This window comes from Cetorhinus maximus, chromosome 5 (genome assembly GCF_964194155.1).
Source record: "Cetorhinus maximus chromosome 5, sCetMax3.hap1.1, whole genome shotgun sequence".
In the NCBI taxonomy this organism is placed as follows: domain Eukaryota; kingdom Metazoa; phylum Chordata; class Chondrichthyes; order Lamniformes; family Cetorhinidae; genus Cetorhinus; species Cetorhinus maximus.
This window is the reverse complement of record NC_135883.1, coordinates 31279837-31304569: the sequence shown is the minus strand read 5'-3', so window position 1 is coordinate 31304569 and position 24733 is coordinate 31279837. Positions and strand designations below refer to the sequence as shown.

Sequence of the window (24733 nt, the reverse complement as noted above, 5' to 3'; positions counted from 1 at the left end):
ATTCGTGCTGGCAGCTCACCTATTCAATGTAAATAAATGGAGCCCAATCACAAAAATTGATTGGGTGGAGAAGATGGACCTGCCCACAGCCCACCCAAAGTACACTCAGCATGAAAATTGCCTCCATTATCACTTTACCTCTGAATTTTGTGTTTTAAACCAGTTTAGACTAATGGGGTCAGAAGGTTCTTATGTTGCCTCCTACCTGAAATTAATTTGAGCAGTCTCAACATGATTCCTGGTGAGTTAGAGCCCAGAGCATCAGGCTCTCCATCTAAAAAAACCACAGGGATATATGATTTGATGTAGAAATGCTGACAACCTGGGGTGTTGTTCTGAGGTTGAGTGTTAAAATTGCTAGTTAAGTAGGCGGACCATCGTTACTTTAACGTTGTTGTACTGGGTAGTTAAGTGTTTCATGTGGAAACTGGATGCAAGCCTGGTTCAGTGATAATGTGTCTGTTCTATCCCTCACCAATAGAAAAATTCTCCTTCAGATTTATTTAGTACTGGGGAGGCAATGGCCTCAGTTTTCATGCTGTAGAGTGTAAGAATATTCCTCCCAAATACATTCGGAAATTCTGATATAACAGTGCAAGAATTTGCTGCAAATGCACAGCAGTGAGCAGAATATCAAATTCATTCCATTTGTCTCATTCAAGGATCTCACACCTATCGCTCGTGTTCCAACTAACCAGGGACACCGCAAGTGTTTGGCTAAAACACCAGACAAAGAAAGCCTGTCGAAAAGGTATTGCCATTCAATTCTCCTTTTGAGCAATGTTTACATCTTGATAGTTGCTGAAAGGTAAAGTTAATATAATTCATGTTCATTTGCCAACAAGAGTTGCAACCATTTGCATTACTAGCTTATTGTAAGTATTTATTTTAATTATCAAATTACATCATTGTTTTCCTTTTATATTTATAGAAATCTAGTCATTTCATCAGAATGTGATGAATTGCCTTCCAGTGGTCTGTTTGTTTCTGTTCAATCCCATCAAATTTTCCAGAATTCATCTATGTTCAGAACTAATTTGTATAAAGTGTGCTATTGTTCAGGATATTAGGTACTCCAATGTAATGACACAAATTAAACTCCACTCATACAGTGACTCCAGTTTTATAATCCTTTAAAGTGCATGCTATGAGATACAGTTTATCTTCTTAAAATTACTTATTTACCCCCAGGTGTGAATTTATTATGGTGTTATTGGCTTAACAATTGGGTTTCACTCGTGCGGGGTCAAAATTTGCAACTCTCCAATGCCCATGCAGATGGATGTGGGGGCGATTCCGTTTTCATGTACTGACATTACCTGCATAATCAGGACTTTGGCCCATGTGGCAGCACATCTTCTCTGTCCTCCAAGGTGCCATTGGCCTTTGCCACAGCAGGGGGCCCCTGGTGCAGTGAGCAGCGCGACAGGCTAGTGCTGTGATAAGTAAGAGATTTGCTTGCCAATCACATCATACGGCCAGCCTCTCCTCTTAAAGGCAAGCTGAAGCTTTAAAGGAAAGCTGTATAGGAATGTTGCTACAATGGAAATTATTTTAAAGTGAACACCAGGGCAGAAAGAAGGTTCGAATGGAAGTGGACACAGGAGCTTCTACTACAGTAATTGGGGAACATACTATGTAATTTCTGAGTAATCAATTTAAATTTGGAAGAAATAACTGCCCAATTAAAAACATACACGGGTGAAAACATCCAAGTCAAAGGCATAAGTAGTGTAATTGTTAATTACGGGAGCCAATCGATAAAGCTACCCTTTATGGTAGCAACAGGTGAGGACCCAGGGCTCCTAGGGCAAAACTGGCTAAAAGAGATTGAGTTGGGATGCGCTGAAAGTTTTCCAATTGAGAGCAAGTGAGTTACCAGAGCCACTACAAAAGTACGCCACAGTCGTCAGGTACGAACTTGGGAAAATCCAGGGACTGCAGGTAAAAGTTCATGTGGATCCAGAGACAACTCCCCGATTCATAAAGGCTAGACCAGTACCTTATGCATTGAGAGAAAAGTTCTACACCGAATTGGACAGGCTAGAAAACCTGGGTGTAATACAACCTGTGCAGTTCTCAGAATGGGCAGTGCCCATAGTCCCCGTCCTTAAGCCTGACCGGAGAGTCCATGTTTGTGGAGACTACAAATTGATGGTTACTAAAGTAGCTAAACTAGACAGTTATCCCTGACCAAAATTCAAACACCTGTATGCCGAGCCGGCAGGTGGAACCACCTACACAAAGCTTGATATGAGTCATGCTTATTAACAATTAGTTAAATAATGCCTCCCTGAAATTTGTCTCAATTAATACCCATGAAGTGTTGCACCAGTCCACTCGATTGCCTTTCGGCATCCTCTCAGCTTGCCCCACCTTCCAGTGAACAAGGGAAAGTTTACTGCAGGGACTGCCCCAGGTTGTAGTCTATTTAGATGATGATTTTGTGACAGAGTTCACTGAAAAAGAGCACATGGCAAACTTAGAAGAAGTCTTAAAACATTTCTTGCAAGCTGGAGTGCATTTGTAAAAAGAAAAGTGCAGATTCCAATCAAGGGAGGAAATCTATTTGGATAACCGGGTAGATTCACAGAGCCTCCACCTGGTTGAGGAGGAAGTGAGAGCCATAAGAGAGGCACTTGTGCCAAAGAACACCTCACAGCTCAAAACATTCCTAGGAATGATCAACTATTATGGACGGTTCTTACCAAATTTATCTACAGAACTAGCACCCCTAAAAAATCCACTCAAAAAGAACCAATGTTGGTCTTAGGCGCCCCAGAATGAAGCTTTCAAGGAGGTCAAACAATTATTGCACTCGTCCAACCTATTGGCACATTATGACCAGAGGAAAGAATGAGTGTTGACTTGTGACGCATCCCCCTACGGAGTGGGACCAGTGCTCTCCCAATGGATGGACGATGGCAGGAATGGTCTACTGGTTGCATATCAGGAACACTAACCAATGCAGCAGAAGGTTACTCGCAGATAGGAAAAGAAGGCCTGTCAATCATCTTTGGTGTTAAGACATTTCACCAGTATGTACACGGCCACCATTTTACTATTATTTCAGACCACAAGCCATTGCTAGGATTGTTCAGCCAAGATAGGGCTGTACCACCCATAGCCTCGGCAATAAAACAACGATGGGCTTTAATCCTTGCAGGATACGAGTGTACTTTCATTCACAAGCCTGGAAGTCAAATTGCAAATGCCAATGCGCTTACTCTTTTTACTTTATAAGAAAAGGATGTGGAAGTCCCATTTCCACAAGAACTTATTGTCTTGTTACATTTCTTTGATTCATCACCAGTATGCGCTTGGCAGATCAGAGATTGACCAAGTAGGTACCTAGTCCTATTACAAGTACAAGAAGTACTTCATGGTTGGCCACAAGAGCCTGTATCTGAAAAAATGAATCACATTTCAACAAAAGGCATAAAATCACCAGCCAGGATGGTATCTTATTGTGGGCAGCACGAGTGATAGTACCTCCAGGGGTAGAGAGCCATTGCTAATTGAGCTACACAGTTGACTTCCAGGAATATCCCGAATGAAGACCATAACACGCAGCTACCTATGGTGGCCTGGGATGGATGGCGAAGTAGAGTTTAGTGAAGAATTATGTGCAATGTCACCAACTGCAAAAGTTGCCTTCAACAGCTCCATTGCACCCATGGGATTGGCCAGGAAGACCATGGGACCGGTTACACATTGACTATGTGGGACCTTTCATGGGAACAATGTTTCTGCTCATTGTTGATGCCCGCTTAAATTGGATGGATATATATCGGGTGAAGTCACCAACATCTTCTGTTACAATTGAGAAGCTACGTCAAAGCTTTGCCATTAACGGACTACCAGATGTAGTCGTTTCTGATAACGGCACAGCATTTACGAATGCTGAGTTTCAGTGGTTTATCAGCATCAACAGTATCACTTATATAACTACTTCACTGTAGCACCCTTCCTCAAATGGACTGGCCAAAAGGGCAGTTCAAACATTCGAGGCAGGCATGAATAAATTAACTGAAAGTTCCTTAACAACCAAGCGAGCACGCTTTCTTTTCCATTATATGACCACTACTCACAACATCAGGTGTCATGCCTGTGGACTTATTGATGAAACGTTGTCTCAGGACGAGATTGAGCTTAATAACGCCAAATGTAGGGGGAGAAGTTGGAAAGGAATCAGGGAAGTCAGAAAACTAAACACGACTGGCATAGTCGCACAAGGAAATTTACTGTGGGAGAGGTGGTATATATGAAGAACTTTGGAGAAGGACCAAAGTGGTTACCAGGTGAAATAAGTGCAGTGACTGGACCTCTTTCTTACCACGTGAAGGTGGAAGGCCGAGTCATGTGGAGACATGTAAATCATCTAAGGAAGAGAGAAACTAGGTACCAAGAAATGATTCCACCAGTGTTGTGACTGGTTCAGTGCTTCCTGTTGAGAGAACTCCACCTAGTACATATGTGTCTGAAACATATGTTGTTCCTTCAAGAGTGGAGGATACAGATCTGCAGGAGCCCACCAAAGCACTTGATGTTCAGGCAACTCCGGAAAAGGAGGTTCCTGACAAGGCATCTGAGGTTGTAGAGCTGAGAAGCTCTACACATATAAGGAAACCCCCAGAAAGACTGAATTTGTAAATTACTTACCAGTGTAAAAAATTTTCAATTTTGAGAAAATTGTAATTGTAAATATAAAATGTATATCTGAGTAAAGGGGGAGGGATGTGGTAATCTGATGTGTAATATACCTTGATGAATGTTTTTTTTTAAATTTATTCATTCATGGGATGTGGGCTTCGCTGGCTGAACCAGCATTTATTGCCCATACTTAGTTACCCTTGGGAAGGTGGTGGTGAGCTGCCTTCATGAACCGCTGCAGCCCATGTGGTGTAGGTACACCTAAAGTGCTGTTAGGAATGGTGTTCCAGGATTCTGACCCAGCAACAATGAAGGAACAGTGATATGTTTCCAAGTCAGGGTGGTGATGGAAAGTCACACAATCTTAGTATCCAATAGCATAGCAGTGTGGGCTACCTCTGTAGTTCGTAGTCTGTAGTCAGTAGTTACTAGCAGCAGTAGTGTAGAGATAGAGTTTGAAGTGTGTGCACCTGTTTAGTTGCTGCTGAGCACCTTTTGTAAATAAACAGAATTTCAACCTAATGAAGTGTTTGCTACTCAACTCTTATCATTAGCACCAAATCGGCCACCTCTTATAACAAGCATGCGAACCGGATCCAACAAACTGGTGACTAGGATCCAATAGAGGTTATAGATTAATACTGCTGCAGAGGACTCAGATGAGGACCCCAATGCATGGCATACAGGAGGACTCTGATGGGCAGGCACATCAAGATATTGGATGCATTGCCTGACCTGCCTAGCAGCCTTCTGACACTATCGAGGATCATGGAGGAGTCTGGCTCCAACTTAGCAAAGAGCATTGTGTGGTGTTTGCCATCTTTGCAGCCTCTGCTCCACTTCCCTGTAATTTTGCAGGTCCAGAGGCACTGCTGTCTCTATACTTCTTACAGTCTTAGTGTGGACTCCTCTGGCACCTCCTGTGAGGATGCAGCAGCACTCCCTGGCAAATCCAGGAACTCAACAAAGTATCTTCGAAAACAGTCCTTTGAGACATGCTGCAGTAGAAAAAGTTCAAAAAAGTCGCGTTACCTGAGATTTTTTTCATTCATTTGTTAGCTGTGAGCATCCCTGGCAAGGTAATGCCCAAACCTAACTGCACTTGAAAAGGTGGTGATAAGCCACCCCCTTGTAGTGGTGCAGTCCATGTGGTATAGGTTCTCCCTCATTGCCGTTAGGGAGAGAGTTCAAGGATTTTGACCCAGCGACCGTGAAGGAAAGAAGATGTAGTTCCAAGCCAGCATGGTATGTGACTTGGAGGGGAACTTGGAGGTTCAGGTTTTCCCATCCATCCCTTGACTTTGTTCTTCTAACAGGTAAAGGTTGCAGGTTTGGAAGGTGCTGTCAAAGAGGGCTAGGTGAGTTACTGCAATGCACCTTGTAGATGGTTCACACTGCTGCCACTGTACACCAATGACGGAGGGATGAATGTTTACGGTGGTGGATCAAGCAGGCTGCTTTATCTTGGATTGTGTTGAACTACTTGTGTTGTTGGAGCTGCACTCTACCAGACAAATGGAGAATATTCTATTGTATCCTGACTTGTGCCTCGTAAATGGCGAACAGGATTTGGGAAGTCAGGAGATGGGCTACACACTGCAGAATGCCCAGGAATTTTCTGCTCTCATTGGTAGCAGACGTGAGTAGACAATATGGCAAGAAGGCCAAAAGTCAATTTTACCTCATCGTGAAACCGGTTTGCGATCGTCCGCTCTGCCAGTCAATGGCAGGCCATGTTTTCCACCATCCAACGTCCGCATCTCATCATTACGCACGCTAGAATCATCCCCCACGTCAAATTTACCTCCCACGCCAGCATGAATTCAGAATGGCATGATTTACGAGTGCACCTGGCAAGCCAAACTTCGAAGGGAACTCGTGAGTGTGCACAACCTTGCGCAGCACTTGCGAGGATCACCCGAACAACATCAAGGAAGAGGTGCCACACACTCATCGGAGGGCACAGGCACATCGCTTTTTCCCAGCTGGCTATCAGTGCGGTGCCTGGTCAGGGGCTCCAGTGTGGGTATGGGTGGGGTAAGGCAGCACAGACTGAAGGAAGTACACAAGCACATGCAGATGGGGTGGGGCTCGTGGTGGGTTTGGCAGGGGGGCGGTGGGTGGAGGAGGAGGGACGTGGCCAAACACTTGGGAAATCTTGTCAAAAGTGAGTATTCTTCCACAGCTGAGACCGTTCAGCAGCAGCTACATTGATGTGCTTGGAGTTGGGTCTCTGAAGCATTTCTGCCCATTCAATCAACGCAAAAGCACAAATGTGCCACCAAATGCTACGGAACCTTTCACCCCTTGGGTGCAGATTGCAAGTTAGTGTGTGTTTTAGGGGGCTGCAGGACAATTGGACAACTGGGCAAGTTGTACAATCACCTTGCGAAAGGTGGCCATGGCGCAGTCACTGGTGGAGGCACTCATAGCACCTTGCAATGTCAATCTAACCACACAGTCTTGCAGTGTGGGTTAGGAGAATGCCTGCGCCTCAGCTGAGAGCACAGCATGCAGTCCAGTAGCCGAAGCTGCCACCAATCAGCCAAACGGAGTGAAAGAAAGGTGGGTGGGGTCTCAGGCAGCCACGTAGCGCACTACACACTAGCCATCCAAATGGTGGCCAGCACTCTCCTGCATGTGTGTAGGGGTCTTCAGACTGAACCAAGAGAGGTCCTCAGTACATCTATGCTAACCCACGCGTTTCTCTCTTTGACCCTGCAGGAGGAGAACATCAGGATCCTGGTGATCTAGTGGCATGCCTTATGCCTTACAGGTAGCAGAGAAGAAGAAGACTTTTGACAGGGGCGCCTGGCTCACTGGAGGAGCACCACCTTCAAGATGAAGGGGCGGCAGAGCCTCCTGCACACGCAGCTGAAGATCCACAGAGAGCCGTTGCTCGTAGGTGCCGCACTAGACCAGGGTCTATAGATGGTGCTTGTCACTTCTGCAGATGACTGAGCACCACTGTCGCTGAAGACTGCGCATGTCGAGGGAAATGGTTAGTCACATATGCCACCTGCTGCAGGATTTGGCGCCATTAAGAGAGGGAGGGCATCCACAGCAAGTGGCCATGAAAGTGACCGTGGTGCCCAAAGATGAGAATTTTAAAATAGAGACCTTACCTGGCTGGGGGCCAATGTAGGTCAGCGAACATAGGTGATAGGGTTTTGTTGCAACACAGGGAGCAGAGTTAAAACAAGGGCAAAGTGGGGCAATGTTACAGAAACGGAAATAGGTGGTCATAGTGACGGCACCAACATATGGTTGGAAGATCATCTTGGAGTCAAGTATGACATCGAGATGGCATATGGATGAATTTAGTTGCCAGAATAGGGGTGGAGTTGGTAGCTAAGAAACAAAGTTTGGTGCAGGAACAGGGGCCATGCCTTCAGCCTTCCTGATCAAATTGGAGGAAATTTCTGCTCATCTGGATGTCTGACAAGCTGTCAATTTAGTAACAATGGAGGCATCAAGACTAGTGGTGGTGAGGTAGGACTGGATGTTATCAGCATATGTATGAAAATCAATGCTGTGCATTTTGGATGTTGTCGAGCAGCGGCAACTAGATGAGAAATAAGAGGGGACCAAGGACCAATCCTTGCAGTGCACCTTGCAGAGGTAATGGTTTAGGAGCTGGAAGAGAAGCCATTGCAAGTGTTACTCTGGCTATGACTAGATAAGGATGGAACCAAACAAATACAGTTCCACCCAACTGGATGATAGTGGAGAGGCGCTGGAGGAAGATGATGCAATTAACCATATAAAAGGCTGCAGACAGATCGAGAAGCACAAGAGACAATTTACCGTTGTCAAGTCACAAATGATGTCATTCAACTAGTGGGCTGAAATCAGGAGAGTGCCCCATTCAAGGTCATCCAGGACTTCCTGGGAGCACACTATTCTAATGTAGTGGGCCATGGAGCAAAGGGCCAGCACAGTGAGACCCCAGGAAGTGGAAGTAGACCAATGAATTTCTAGCCCATTCAGTCAACTTCTCGGTCCCTGCTTGAGTTTAATTTCCAGTCTCTATGCTTTAACACATCTGTTATCTGCTCAGTTGTATATATGCACATTGCACTGACTACTGATGAAACTCTCAATGTTTTAATTCTGTTTAACATCATTTATTAATATTTAGTGCTGAGTATATTAATGTGCTGAATCTATTCTTGTATTGGGGATTTCCACAAAAATCTTTGCACTTCATTTTGCCTGAAGTGAATTGTTGACTGTAACATTTCTTGTCAATTATCATTGTCTAATTATAAATGTAGACAGTTTGCAGACTTCTGCAAATGGATGACTTTTGCAAGTTTCAAACATCTTGTGATGTGCCACGATAATTATATTAATTTTCTGTCCCTGGAATTACTTTACAGGAAATGGAGTCTTTCTCCAAAATTATGGTCTGTACCCACTCCCAGTACAGGCTGTAAGTACATGATAAAGACGACCCCCGTACAACATCGAATGACTGCTGATCACTCCTCAGCACGGGGAGTAGAAGATGATGAAGTCCTAAAGCACATGCAGGTATACAATGGCAGCTGGATCAGCAATGTACTGTGTTACCTCTCATGATGGTGTGATGCTCGTTAGCTGACAGTACCCTGTCAAGTTGAAAAATGACACACAAATTAAAACTGGAGAAAGTATGGTTTCCCGACTGAACTCCCAAAACAAAACTGCTTTTAGCTCTGTTGTGATTGGTAGGAACGGGGGCAATTTAACTGGACCAGCGAAATTAATGCTGTAGTTACCAATGCAGGTCAGAAGCTAGGTATTCTGTGGTGTGGCAAGTGGCTCATGCCCTGTCTCCTCAAAGCCGCTCTGCCACTTAGAAGCCATAATTCAGGAGTGTGATGGAATATTCTTTTTCCTGGATGGGTGCACCTGCAACAACACTCAAGCTCAACACCATCCAAGACCAAGTAGTACACTTGACTGGCATCTTATCCAACAGATTAACCTTTCACTCCCTCCACCACTGGCACACCAGGGTTGCAATGCATGTTAACTAAAAATGCATTGCAGCAAGTCGCAAAGCCTTTGCTGGCAAAGCCGTAGCCTGCACTATCTATAATGACAAAGACAGCAGGTGCATGGGCACACTAACATCTCCAAGATGCCTATTCTGTCAATCAACATCCTGACTGGGACATATATCACTATTCCTTCATTGACACTGAGTTATAATCATGGAGTTCCCTACCTACCTAATGGTAGAATTGTGTGAGTAACATCGCCATATGCATTGCATCATTCAAAAAGAAGGACTGTCAACATTTTCTCAAGGGCAAATTGAGATGTTTTTGCCAGCAATGTCCAGATCCCAAAATTGAATATTTCAAATGAAAAAAATCTCAATTACTCAATGTAATGTGAAAAGTAAAAATGCCACATTAGTGCAGCTGGGAGCACTCACTGCGTTGAGGTTATTCATGGGTAGCACAGTAGAGGCAGTTCTTCATGGATATAGTGTTGCATAGCATGGAAATGTCTAAGAGGAACTTGGTTCTCATTTTACATTTTGTGTCACTATGTACTCTACTAACTGAAGGTTTATTCTAAAAATGGTTAAATGCAAATCTGCTAATCTTTAAATGTGATGAAAACAATCAAGTACAATTAATATTTTTAAAAGGTAGGAAATAAACATTTTTTTTATTTCTTCATGGGATATTGGTGTTGCTGGCAGGGCCAGCATTGTTGCCCAACCCTAATTGCCCTTGAAGGCATTGTCGAAGGAGCATTGATGGGTTGCTGCAGTGCATCTTATATACGGTACACACTGCTGCCACTGTGTGTTGGGTGGGAGGGAGTGAATGTTGAAGTTGGTGGATGAAGTGCCGACCAAGTGGACTGCTTTGTTCTAGATGGTGTTGAGCTTCTTGGGAGTTGTTGAAGCTGCACTCATCCAGGCAAGCTGAGGCTATTCCATCACATGCCTGATTTATGCCTTGTAAATGGTGGGCAGACTCTGGTGAGTCAGGAGGTGAGTTATTCAGAATTCCCCATCTCTGACCTGCTCTTGTAGCCATGGTGTTTATACGGCTGGTCCAGTTCAGTTTCTGGTCAATGGTAACCCCCAGGATGTTCAGAGTCGGGCATTCAGCAATGGTGGATAGGATCATCTGGTCCACGAGCGGGGGCGGGACCCACTCGCTGAAGTGTAAAATCACGCGGGATGACGTCGGGTGGAACTCCGGACGTCACCCCGCGTCATTTCCGTTTTCAGGTCGGTGGGGGCGCAGCCGAGTCAGCTGTGCACCCGTTGACCTGCCAAAGGCCTATTTGAGGCCATTGAGAAACTAATTAAAATCATTATTGGACCTGCCCATCCAACCATAAGGTTGGCAGGCAGGCCAGGAGCCCGGTCGGGCTTCGGGAAAAGCATGAAACCTCATCCATGGGAGAGGATTCATGAGGGTATTTACATTTTTAATAAAGGTTTCAATAAAAGTTATGGGCATGTCCCAACTCATATTACACAGTCACATGAGTTGGGACATGTCCATGTCAGGAGATTTTTCCATCATTTGTATTACAAGTTTTAATTCAGAGTCGATCACCCCGAGCAGCACTTAGCCTCAGGGAGACCTGTGCGCTGTTTTGCCTTAATTGGACCACCCACATAAAATGGCAGCGCACCCAATTGGGGGCGCTGATCGGCAGCACACCCACTCACGCACCTCCCCACAAACAGGGGAAAAATTTTTCCCAGTAATGACATTGAATGTCGAGGAGAGATGGTTAGATTCTCTCTCTTCTTGGAGATGGTCATTGCTTGGCACTTGTTTAGCATGAATGTTACTTGCTACTTGTCAGCCCAAGCCTGGATATTGTTCAGGTCCTCCTGCATATGGACACCAGACTATGATCCGTATCTGAGGAGCTGCCAATGGTACTGAGCATTGTGCAATCATCAACAAACATCCCCAAGTGTTGCCTTATGATGGAGGAAGGTCATTGATGAAGCATTTGAAGATAGTTGGGCCTAGGACACTATCCTGAGGAACTCCTGCTGCAATGTCCTAGAAGTGAGAGGAATGGCCTCCAACAACCACAACCATCTTGCTTTCTACTAGGTATGACTCAAACCAGCAGAGATTGGTCCCCTTGATTCCCATTGACTCCAGTTTTGTTAGGGCTCCTTGATGCCACACTCAGACAAATGCTGCTTTGATGTCAAGGGCAGTCACTCTCACCTCACCTCAGGAGTTCAGCTCTTTTGTCCATGTTAAGACCAAGGCTGTAATGAGGTCAGGAGCTGCGTGGCCCTGACGAAATCCAAACTGAGCATCAGTATGCAGGTTATTGCTGAGTAAGTGCAACTTGATAGCACTGTCCATGACACCTTCCATCACAATACTGATGACCACGAGTAGACTGAGGGGATGGTAATTGGCCGGGTTGGATACCTGGGCATTGTCAGGTAGATGCCAGTGTTGTAGCTGTACTGGAATAGCTTGGCTAGGGATGCAGTTTCTCCTGGGGCACAAGTCTTCAGCACTATCGCTGGAATGTTATTAGGGCCAAATACTTTGTCCTATCCAGTGATTTCAGCTGCTTCTTGAAGTCACGTGGAGTGAATCGAATTTTTCTGAAGACTAGCATCTGTGCTGCGTGGGACCTCAGGAGGGCGCTGAGATGGATCATCCACTTGGCACTTTTGACTGAAGATTATTGAATAAGTGGAGAATAAACCCATTTTTAAAAAGGAGCAAAGTAGCACTTTAAAATTAATTTAAAAAGGTTTTGAAATAATCTTGTCTTTGCTTTATCAACAATTTTGCTGTCATCTGTTTAAGAAATAGCCACTTTCACTTAAATTTATTTAAGTTAGGCATTCACATCTTGATGATAAAATGAGATCCTAGTCGAGAGATGGACTTGGCGAAGTGAGCAGGAATCCTGTTGGTATTGGATTAAATGTTTGATGTCACAAAATAATGGTCAGATGTGAAGAGCATAACTGGGAGCTTTCACAATGATGTGCTGAAGGTGGATCATGACAACAGAAGTAGCCTGAATCTGACAGAAGGCTTTTCATTTCATACTGTTTCTCCTTCGTTAATAGAAAGACACCAGTGATGGTGATGAACAATCTGAGGATACAGCAGTTACTCCAACATCTCATCAAGAAGGTAAAGTTTATTAAATAACTTTGTGAAAAGTCGAGAGTGTTTATAAGCTACGTATTCCTCAAGCTTAATGCAGATAAGGGCATAGCAGTCTGGAATTTCATTTGTATATTCCTTCCTGGACTACACATGAATCATTTTGAGTTGATGTCTTTAATGCATTCTAACTGTATCACTGTAGGTTTATTACAAAGTAACCTATTTGTAAAGTATCTTAAAGTAAAGTGTCTTAAAGTGAAGCATAGGTTAGCCAGTGGGATCTGTCACACTGGAATCGTCGATTTGTTAATCGGTCTGCAACTCCACTGATGTCTTTTACAAGGTATTTTATATATATTTTATAATATTTATATTTTAAAGTTTTATAGCAACCTTGTTAAGAGTTAATTGTGATAGAGGCAGGAGACTAAAAAAAATGCTCTGTCTAAATCCACTGTATGAGTCAAGGTAGATGGGCTGCATAGGTTTTATAAGGCCATTCTTTTTATTTTTATATCATTCCAGAGGAGTTTATTAATCTATTGATACCACAAAGTATTTGTGTGTTTGTGAAATCTAGTGCTTTCTCTTTTGTAAATAATTTCAAGCCTGAATTGCTCGGCTGAGGGCATTTTCTAACCACTCGTAGTTGTTAATATTTTGCACTTCATTATGGTAAATATAATATTGCTTGATTTTTTTTTGTTTCATTTCTTGAGCCTTTGGTCTGATTGAATCTTATATTAATCAGTTTTGCAATGTTGAGAAGGTGGGGAGGATCAAAGAATCTCCAAAAAGCTGCACATTCAGGTTTGAAAGTATTTACAAAAAAGAAAGTACTGGATTTCACAAACACACAAATACTTTGTGATATCAATAGATTAATAAGCTCCTCTGGAATAATATAAGAGTAAAAAGAATGGTCTCATAAAATCTATACAGCCAACAGCTTTTTTCCGGCAGCAGATATCAAGGTGTCCTATTGTCCACCTTGATGAGGCAGGACATTCAATTAACATAATAGAATCGGACTCACCCAGTGCAATTGGGAGCCTGATTTAAAATTCACTCCATGTGTTTCCTAGGGGTCAGGAAACTTAGCATTGAAAAGGAGGTGGAAGTTATGGTTCCCTTCACTAAGTGATTTCCAACACACCTTGTGGGATAAGAGATGCAGGAGTTCCACCATTAGTTCCTCAAGAAAACATTTAGCAACCCCGTTACTGATGACAGCGACTCTCTCCCTGCCGGCAATGACAGACCCTCTTCTGCCTCCTTCCCACCTCGTCCCCCACTCACCCTCCCAGCTGATCCTGGCCTCTGTGGCCACCCCACCTCCGCCTCTCCTGTCACTGACCAAGCCACCCAGTTCCATTTACTGATCTTTCATGCCCTGATTTTTGTGTTTGCCAGAAACCATCTCTAAGGCTGTGGTCTTCTGCCAACGATGTTCTGATTTGTTAGACCTATAACCTATTGGTTTCACTGACTTTGGTTGGGATGGGGGCGGGGCAGGTGGTGGGGAAGGTATCTATTAGTGACCATGCTAAAACCTATTAAGACCTGTGAGTAAGAACTTCTGCTAGCTTTGCACAGAGGATGTTGTCAATCCCTTCATTCTTTTTTTAGCACCAAAGTCACCACAACATTTCCAGAATTCCAGCAACAACTGTGTAAACCAAGAGAACACATATACCATCTCACCATTCAGAGCAATCGCGACCAAGGATAAATCGAAGCACTTTGCAACCTGGATGAGGTCTAACTCAAAAACAAACCCAAAGACTTTGTTTTATGCTCAATTAGACAAAAAGTTGCTCAACGCGTCTGGGACTTGTTTGCCCAAAGAACTCAATAACTGTGATGAAGAAAGCCCTCCAATTTCACCAGAGATGTGGATTTGTAATAAGTGTTCATTTTCAAATCAAGCTTCATTGGTGAAGTGTAGGATATGTGATGTACTGAAATATGGAGTATTAACACAAAGCTATAAAAGGGTCCAGTCAAAAGGTAATCACTGTTACAAAGAATTTTCTGTTCTATAATTACAAATAGATTGTCACAACGATTAAGTTAATGGACGTACCTTTTTAATTTAATATTGCTAATTTAACAGTCTTATAAATTTTAAACATATGTAATATATATGTGTATTGTATGTACATAAGATATATTTTTGAAATCAACCAGCAAGACTCTTGCTACCACCTCACTGAAGCTATTAGTCCTCAAGGTAGCAAGTCACAGCAAACATAAGGAAGCTTTTGAGGTGAATTTGAAAGTTGCTTAAACCAGTAGAATAGCATCAGCAGGGCAAGGGATCAATGGTGATGTGCCAAAAGTGGCTCATTACTGGGGCTTATACTGTTTACAATGTTTGTAGAAAATTTTGAGCTAGGAGGGGAAATACTGCTATCTCAGCTTGCAGGTGGTGCCAGGTTTAAAAGGGGATTCAAATCAAAGAGGCGAAGAGACAAACCAAATACACGAGTTTGGAAATCTGGACTGAAGAATGCCAAATGGCATTCGCTGTTAATAACTACAAAGTTCTGAAACTAGTGAAGGGAAATAAATGGTGGAAATATAAACAAAATAGCCCTAGGCTACAGGAGAGGGAGGAATTTGGGTGTATTGATGGATAGTTGACTGAAATCAGCAAGACAGTGTGTAGCAGCGATAAGGAGAGCTAACTGGATCCTGGAATATATAGTTAGGAGTAAAACACAAATCCCAGGAGGTAATAATCTGGCATACATGCATTTAGTATAGTCGTACCTGGAGTGCTGTGTACAATTTTGGCCATTGGATCACATTGTACCAGACTTTGGAGGCAGCAAAGAAAAGAGTAATCAAAAACTAATGCCTAACTTAAGGCATGTGAGCTTTGAGAAATAGTTGTAGGGTCTGAGATTGTTTTCTCTAGAGGAGAGAAGCCCATGCAGATGTACTCATGGACATAGATAAATTAAACTTCAGTAATATGGCTGAAGTTTCCACAACCCCTGGACTTGAGTGCGGGCTCAAACTTAGAAGATGGAAGCTGCATGGTTGGCGGGCAGGTCAGGAGCCCCGGTGGGCTTCTGAAAAAGCATGAAACCTCATCCACTGGCGGCATGAGGTTTCATGTAGGGTTTAAAAAAGTTTACTAAAGTTTCAGTGAAATGTATTAACATGTCCCATCCCGTGTGACATTGTCACAGGAGAGGGACATGGTAAGGATTTTATTATTTTTCTATTTTTAAAGTTTTAATACAGCTGTCAGCGATCTCCCTGAGGCAGCACTTAGCCTCAGGGAGATGTGCGCTCTACCGTGCACGAAAGAGCTCACTCTCACATTTCGGGAATCCCGCCCCCACCCCCCCACCCGCCTGCACAGGATGCGCATCGCACTAGATGCAAGCGGAGCCTGAATGTGCGCTGTTTTAAAGCTGGACTAAAATTCACCTTCTCTGAACCAAACAGCAACTTTTAGTTAATTGCTTAATTAAAGAAAGATTAGACTCTAGATAGAAATTAACTCTTAAATTAAGTAAACCCTTAAAACTCCCTCATTCATCAAAGTCCAGCTGAAGCATTCAAATGCAGCCCAAAGCAGCACTCCAGTGCAGACAAAAGCAGCACTGTAGACTTGCTTTTTATGCTGTTTGAATCCAGCTTTTTGAGGGCACTAGTTCCTTTCAATGTGATGTACCTTATCCTTTAGTATGTAATTGCTATTCAATAACAAAAGGTGTTGTGGTATAAGAAAAGCTTATTTGGTCATAAAGCATGTTTCCACCACATGCCATGTGCACTTTGTCCAGTATAATGTACTGCACCCAACCTGAACGCCACCTAAGGAATACAATCCACCATGGTTAAGCTTCTCCTTTCTCATGTCACTGCAATCACTCCACAGTTCTTGGTGATTTTACTCTGTTGTGGCCAATATTAAGTATGACTGATTTTAAATATTTAATCACATAATATTATATGTTGAATGGAATGGACTCTGACGTGGGATGACGTCGGGAGGAACCCCCAAAGTCATCCCGGCCCATTTAAATTTTCAGGAAGGCGGGGGCGCAGCAAAATCAGCCGTCCGCCTGCCGACCTGTCAATGGCCAACTGAGGCCATTGACTGGATAATTAAAACAATTAAAGGCCCTGCCCGTCCAACCTTAAGGTTGGCGGGCAGGCCAGGAGACCCGGTGGGCTTCTGAAAAAACATGAAACCTCATCCACTGGCGGGTTGAGGTTTCATGTAGGGTTTTAAAAGGTTTACAAAAGTTTCAGTGAAATTTATTAACACGTCCCATCTCGTGTGATATTGTCACATGAGGGGGACATGTTAAGGATTTTATTATTTTTCTATTTTTAAAGTTTTTATACAGCTGTCAGCGATCTCCCTGAGGAAGCACTTAGCCTCAGGGAGATGTGCACTCTCTCGTGCGCATGCACGAAAGAGCACACTCTCGCATTTGGGGAATCCCCGCCCCCTCCCACCTGCACAGGAAGCGCATCGCACTAGATGCAAGCGGAGCCTGAATGTGCGCTGTTTTAAAGCTGGACTAAAATTCACTTTCTCTGAAACAAACAGCAACTTTTAGTTAATTGCTTAATTAAAGAAAGACTAGACTATAGATAGAAATTAACCCTTAAAACTCCCTCATTCATCAAAGTCCAGCTGAAGCATTCAAATGCATCCCAAAGCATCACTCCAGTGCAGACAAAAGCAGCACTGTAGACTTGCTTTTTATGCTGTCTGAATCCAGCTTTTTGAGGGCACTAGTTCCTTTCAATGTGATGTACCTTATCCTTTAATATGTAATTGCTATTCAATAACAAAAGGTGTTGTGGTATAAGAAAAGCTTATTTGGTCATAAAGCATGTTTCCACCACATGCCATGTGCACTTTGTCCAGTATAATGTACTGCACCCAACCTGAACGCCACCTAAGGAATACAATCCACCATGGTTAAGCTTCTCCTTTCTCATTTCACTGCAATCACTCCACAGTTCTTGGTGATTTTACTCTGTTGTGACCATTATTAAGTATGACTGATTTTAAATATTTAATCACATAATATTATATGTTGAATGGAATCATGGACTCTGGCCACAATATAAAGTTTCTCATGGCTGCATAGTAAACTTTGCAAGCTCTCTGCAGTTATACAGCTACAGCAGAATTCCGAGTTGTGTTATGCTCATATAAAAGGTAGCATATGTTTGTGGATTTATACATTCATGGGATGTTTGTGTCACTGGCAAGGCTAGCATTTACTGTCCATCCCTAAATGTCCTTGAGAAAGTGGTGGTGAGCTGCCAATTCATGTGATGTGGATACTCCACACCGTGCTGTTCGCTAGGAGTTCTAGAATTGTAACCTAACAATGAAGAAATATCTGCAGTTTGGTGGTGCCACCAAGCTACTATTGGTGATGGACTTTAATCTCCCCTACCCAGGGTAAAGCCTGTGTCCTTGCTATCCTCAGTGCTTCTTCCAAGTGGTGTTCAACATGGAGGAATATTGATTCATCAATTGAGGGAGAGCAGGATGTTTCCTTGCCCATGTTTGATCTGATACCATGAGACTTCATGGAGACCAGACTCATTATTGAGGACTCCCAGGAACATGCCCTTCCAACTATGTACAACTATGCTGCAGCCTCTGGTGAGCCTTTTCTGCTGGTAGAACAGGACATAGCCAGGGACGTGTTGGTGGAATCTGGGAGTATGATTATGTTATGCCATTGCTTGGTTAGTCTATGGAACAGTTCCCTCAATTTGTTAATGAGGAGGACTTTGCAGAGTTGACTAGACTGGGTGTGTCTTTGTCAAGTCTGGTGCCTAGGTTGATGTTAGGTGGTTTGTTCAGTATTTGTCTTATTCAATGCTTCTGCAGCAGTTTGATAAAAACAAAGGCAGTTAAGAGTCAACTATATTGCTGTGGATCTGGAGTTACTTACATGTCAAGCAAGGTCAACAGAATTTCTTTCCTAAAGGACATTAGGGAACTAGAATGGCTTTTGCTCCATTCTGGTTGTTTCATGATCACCATTACAGTTACTAGCTTTTTATTCCAGGTGTATTTAATTAACTAATCTTAAATTCCTAGCTGTCATAGTTGCATTTAAACTTGTGCACTCCAGATCATTAGTCCAAACCTTTGGATTACTAATCCAGTGAGATAATCACTGTGCCACCATACTCTCAATTGACTTTCTATATAAAATAATTGCAAGTAAAACTAATAATTAAGTTGCTGAATATAAAGTGTAAACAATGTTATCTTATTATATTTCTCTGAATTTTCCATAACAGATCCAATCCAAAGTACCAGCCAAAGTGCGAATGAAATGCAACAGCCTGTTTCTCAGATTCCTCAAACTGTAAGCAGCCTATTACTAATGTAGATAGATATATCTTTACTGTTGTTAACTACTGTCCTAAAAATAATGTTGCTTAGTTGGTGATGTTATTGATCAACAATTAGTCCCCTGTTAGTTGGTCCAGTTATTTAACCACAATGAACTTAGTTTGTGTTTGTGTACAGACTTTTTCACAGAGGAGATCCTTTCAGGGATGAGTACATTTAATTTTACTGGGACAAAATTCTGAAACTTGAGAAAATTAAATAGAGTGCGTTCTGTATATCCAGCCAGTGTTAGGATTAGGATTAGGTTCAGGTTCTCGTACATGGGCTTTGAAATGTGGGAATAATGGCAGGACTGTCAAACACTTGCACTTTCTCTTCCCATACCACAAAGAAATTTTCAGGACTTGGGTGGCAGGAGTTGTGAAAACAATATTGGGACTAATTTTTATCTCTCTACTTCCCTGGATTTGGTGGAAACTGGGTGGTAAAATCACAAACTGAGCTGCCAACTTGCTGCTGGAGTTTATTCCATTCCAATTTTCACAGGACCTCAATTTAGGCAGCCAGAGCTGCTGCCAGGAATGGTCTTGTTTATATAGGCAAATTGGGTCAGGACCTCAGTGCCATTTTCATCATTGTCTGCATCACTACCACCAGTTCCTCAACCCACCCACAAACTCTGGATGCTACAAGTCAAAAGAATGAACCCCAGCTTCAATTAGGGAAAGCTGGAAGTCAGTCTGCTGTTTATTTTTACTGTGGTCATTTACATGGTTTGAATCTTAACAGTTTCCAGTAATGTCACCTCCTTGCTGTTGACAGTATTGGAAACATTTTCCAGCTGCTGTAAACTGCTGCTTCATTTCACTTCCCTGCACTTCCACCTGTCCCCTTTGAAGTGCTGCACTAGGCTGATTTATGATCAGCTGCCCCATTCAGATTTCCCACCCTCCCAATCATTGAGCTGCTGATAAACACTGTGATTCGTGCTGGCAGCTCACCTATTCAATGTAAATAAATGGAGCCCAATCACAAAAATTGATTGGGTGGAGAAGATGGACCTGCCCACAGCCCACCCAATGTACACTCAGCATGAAAATTGCCTCCATTATCACTTTACCTCTGAATTTTGTGCTTTAAACCAGCTTAGACTAATGGGGTCAGAAGGTTCTTATGTTGCCTCCTACCTGAAATTAATTTGAGCAGTCTCAACATGATTCCTGGTGAGTTAGAACCCAGATCATCGGGCTCTCCATCTGAAAAACCACAGGGATATATGATTTGATGTAGAAATGCTGACAACCTGGGGTGTTGTTCTGAGGCTGAGTGTTAAAATTCCTAGTTAAGTGGGCGGACCATCATTACTTTAACTTTGTTGTACTGGGCAGTTAAGTGTTTCATGCGGAAACAGGATGCAAACCTGGGTCAGTGATAATATGTCTGTTCCATCCCTCACCAATAGAAAAATTCTCCTTCAGATTTATTTGGTGCTGGGGAGGCAATGGCCTGAGTTTTCATGCAGTGGAGTGTAAGAGTATTCCTCCCAAATACATTCGGAAATTCTGATATAACAGTGCAAGAATTTGTTGCAAATCCACAGCAGTGAGGAGAATATCAAATTCATTCCATTTGTCTCATTCAAGGATCTCACACCTATCGCTCGTTTTCCAACTAACCAGGGACAGAGCAAGTGTTTGGCTAATGCACCCGCCAATGAAAGCCTGTCGAAAAGGTATTGCCATTCAATTCTCCTTTTGAGCAATGTTTACATCTTGATAGCTGCTGAAAGGTAAAGTTAATATAATTCATGTTCATTTGCCAACAAGAGTTGCACCCATTTGCATCACTAGCTTATTGTAAGTATTTATCTTAATTATCGAATTACATCATTGTTTTACTTTTATATTTATGGAAATCTAGTCATTTCATCAGAATGTGATGAATTGCCTTCCAGTGGTCTGTTTGTTTCTGTTCATTCCCATCAAATTTTCCAGAATTCATCTATGTTCAAAACTAATTTGTATAAAGTGTGCTATTGTTCAGGATATTAGGTAGTCCAATGTAATGACACAAATTAAACTCCACTCATATAGTGACTCCAGTTATATAATCCTTTAAAGTGCATGCTATGAGATACAGTTTATCTTCTTAAAATTACTTATTTCCCCCAGGTGTGAATTTATTATGGCGTTATTGGCTTAAAAATTGGGTTTCACTCGTGCGGGGTCAAAAGTTGCAACTTTCCCATGCCCATGCAGATGGATGTGGGGACAATTCCGTTTTCATGTACTGTTATTACCTGCATAATCAGGACTTTGGCCCATGTGGCAGCACATTTTCTCTGTCCTCCAAGGTGCCAGTGGCCTTTGCCACAGCAGGGGGCCCCTGGTGCAGTGAGCAGCGCAAGAGGCGAGTGCTGTGATAACTAAGAGATTTGCTTGCCAATCACATCAAACGGCCAGCCTCTCCTCTTAAAGGCAAGCTGAAGCTTTAAAGGAAAGCTGTGTAAAAATGTTGCTACAATGGAAATTACGTTAAAGTGAACACCAGGGCAGAAGGAGGGTTCCAGAGTGATGATTGTAGTATTGGAAGCATTAATACCTTCAGGTGGACAAGGAGTGATGCCACGGTCCAGTGGTAGGGGTCAAGAGGCCCTCAAGGACCAGCCTTAGAAGGGACTGGCAGCAGGTAGACAGGGAAGTCAATTCCCAGGATCTAGGCCTGAGGACCTGGCAGCAGTGCCACAAGAAGTCTAATGACCTCACACGGGTAGTCTGTGAATGCATCTTCGTATGACATCTCCTACCGATCATAACACCAACCGCTCACGCTGCCCATTATACACATCCCCATCACTCACCCAGCAGCACACCATGGCACTCAGGACTCACACCTCAAATCCAGATACGCCACTTCACCCTCATATGCCTACCAATGCTGCCAAACTCAAACCCACATCTGGCTGACTCCACATACCTCCAGCTACTCAGCTGTAGCAAGCACAAACACAGTGCTGCACAACCACTCAAAATTCTTCCCTCTCTCTTACAGCACACAATAGAAGGGAGCAGAACCAGGGCACCTGCATCCCTTGAACCCTACAGAGGAAACGGCCGTCCCCATTAGGGCACAGCTGCGATGAGGACCATGGCATCTAGCACAGCTAAGAACATTGAAGATAATCGTGCCTTGTACCCCTTCTCAAATCCCAGAACACCCTCATCCTGTTATCTGGCATCATAAGCAAGTTGCAGGCGGCGTTACCATGGGCCTCCTGCTTCCCATCCTGCCCCACTTCCCTCACCGCTTTTGAGTTCCTGTTTTCAGACAGCCAATAGCTGCTGCCTGCCCAACCACAGCAGCCCCAGAAGGAGGAAAGAGTAGCAGTGAAGCATGAATGAGGATGCTCTGTCATTCGATTAGCACATGGTGAGTCATCTGCACGAGTGAGCAGGAACCAGGCCAGAGGTAAAGCATGGTTTGTTTGCCATTCACTGGTGGGCGTGGTTGTGGTAATCTGATGTGTAGTATACCTTTAAGGAGAACGTTATAATAGAAGATTACAGGATCTGGGTATTCAATAGCAGAGTAGCGTGGGCGACCTCTGTAGTCAGTAGTCTGTAGTCAGTAGTTAGTAGCAGCAGTAGTGTAGAGATAGAGTTTGAAGTGTTAGCACATGTTTAGTTGCTGCTGAGTACTTTGTAAATAAACACCGAGTTTCTACATATGAAGAGTCTGCTGCTCAACTCTATCATTAGTACCAAATCGGCCACCCCTTACAATAGGCATGCGAACAGGATCCAACAAACTGTTGACTAGGATCCAACAACTGGTGACGAGGATTAAACAAGTTAAGCAGAAGCAAGCAAGAGAAGCAAAATCAGCACTGTACCTCGCACAGATATTGTAGATAGAAGTTCCATTCAAATCATCAAAGTAACCCCCTCACAGCATGCCGCAATTCAGAAGAATTGATATTTTCAACCCAGCAACGGACGAACTACATTGAGCATATCTCATTCTTCTTCCAAGCAAATGAAAGTACAGGGGAAGAGAAGAGGCAGGCGATTCTCTTAAGCACATGTGGGAATAAAATTTATTGCTTGGTTTGAAGTTTGACGGCGCCCAGTGCCCCAGACTCGAGAAATTTTGATGAATTAGTGGACCTGGTGAAGGGCCATTATCAACCAAAGTCCTCAGTAACCATGCAAAGGTTCAAGGTTAATTCTGGAATTAGAGCCCCAGGGGAGACAGTTGCAAGCTTATGTGGAAAGCTTGAAGCAATTAACGGAGCATTGTGAGTTTGGTACATCCTTAAACCATATGCTTAGAGATCGTTTTGTGTGCGGTGTGAATGAGGACAAAATTCAGAAGGGATTATTATCCGAAACAAGTTTGGATTTTAAGAAGGCGTTAGAGATTGCACTGACAGTGGAAAGTGCAGTTAGAGATTCGAAAGCCATACAGGGCAGACAAAATGGCGCCATCCTCCACATTGGGCGGGGAAACCCCAGCCAAAAAGGGCATGAAAATGCAACCCTCTACTGAGAGGCAGGAAACAGCCTCCGCTAGCAAAAAAAATGAGAAAATCAACTTTGCAGCAAAAAAAAGGAGTAATATCAATAGAGGTGGAAACAAACAATCCTTTAACAATTGGTATGTAAAAAAAATAATGTTTTACTGTCACGTAAACGGTTACAAAATGAGACAGTGTAAAGAAAGAGTAAAGCAGACTTTTAAACATAAGAAAAAAAAGAGATCTACAGTGGAGAAGAGCCTGAAGCAACAAATTCAGATATTTATTCATTGTACAACTTGAAGGTTGGAAGAACAGAACCAATCTATTTCACAGTGAAAGTGAATGGCAGACCTGTTCGAATGGAAGTGGACACGGGAGCTTCTACTACAGTAATTGGGGAACATACTGAGTAATTTCTGAGTAATCAATTTAAATTTGGAAGAAATAACTGCCCCAGTAAAAACATACACGGGTGAAAACATCCAAGTCAAAGGCATAAGTAGTGTAATTGTTAATTACGGGAGCCAATCGACACGTTTTTGGTAGTAGCAGGTGCGGAGCCAGGGCTCCTAGGGCAAAACTTGCTAAAAGAGATTAAGTTGGGATGGGCTGAAAATTTTCCAATTGAGAGCAAGTGAGTTACCAGAGCCACTACAAAAGTACGCCACAGTCTTCAGGTACGAACTTGGGAAAATCCAGTGACTGCAGGTAAAAGTTCATGTGGATCCAGAGACAACTCCCCAATTCATAAAGGCCAGACCAGTACCTTATGCATTGAGAGAAAAGTTCGACACCGAATTGGACAGGCTAGAAAAACTGGGTGTAATACAACCTGTGCAGTTCTCAAAATGGGCAGTGCCCATAGTCCCCGTCCTTAAACCCGACCAGAGCGTCCATGTTCGTGGACACTACAAATTGATGGTTTATGGAGTAGCTAAACTAGACAGTTACCCCAGACCAAAATTCAAACACCTGTATGCCGAGCTGGCAGGTGGAACCACCTACACGAAGCTTGATATGAGTCATGCTTATTAACAATTAGTTAGATAATGCCTCCCGGGAATTTGTCTCAAT

The 24733-nt window shown here is 43.1% G+C and overlaps 1 protein-coding gene across 1 annotated transcript in view; it reads left to right on the top strand.

Annotated features, from left to right (window-relative positions):
• The first annotated feature begins 711 nt into the window (after positions 1-711).
• Positions 712-24733, top strand: part of LOC144680442 (uncharacterized) — an 85021-nt gene continuing 60999 nt past the window's right edge. Inside the window, exons 1-5 of the mRNA XM_078541405.1 lie at positions 712-751; positions 9036-9189; positions 12737-12803; positions 19086-19153; positions 20784-20872. Coding sequence (XP_078397531.1) covers positions 9097-9189; positions 12737-12803; positions 19086-19153; positions 20784-20872 — 317 coding nt within the window. The 5' untranslated portion in view covers positions 712-751; positions 9036-9096. The remainder of the gene's footprint in view (positions 752-9035; positions 9190-12736; positions 12804-19085; positions 19154-20783; positions 20873-24733) is intronic.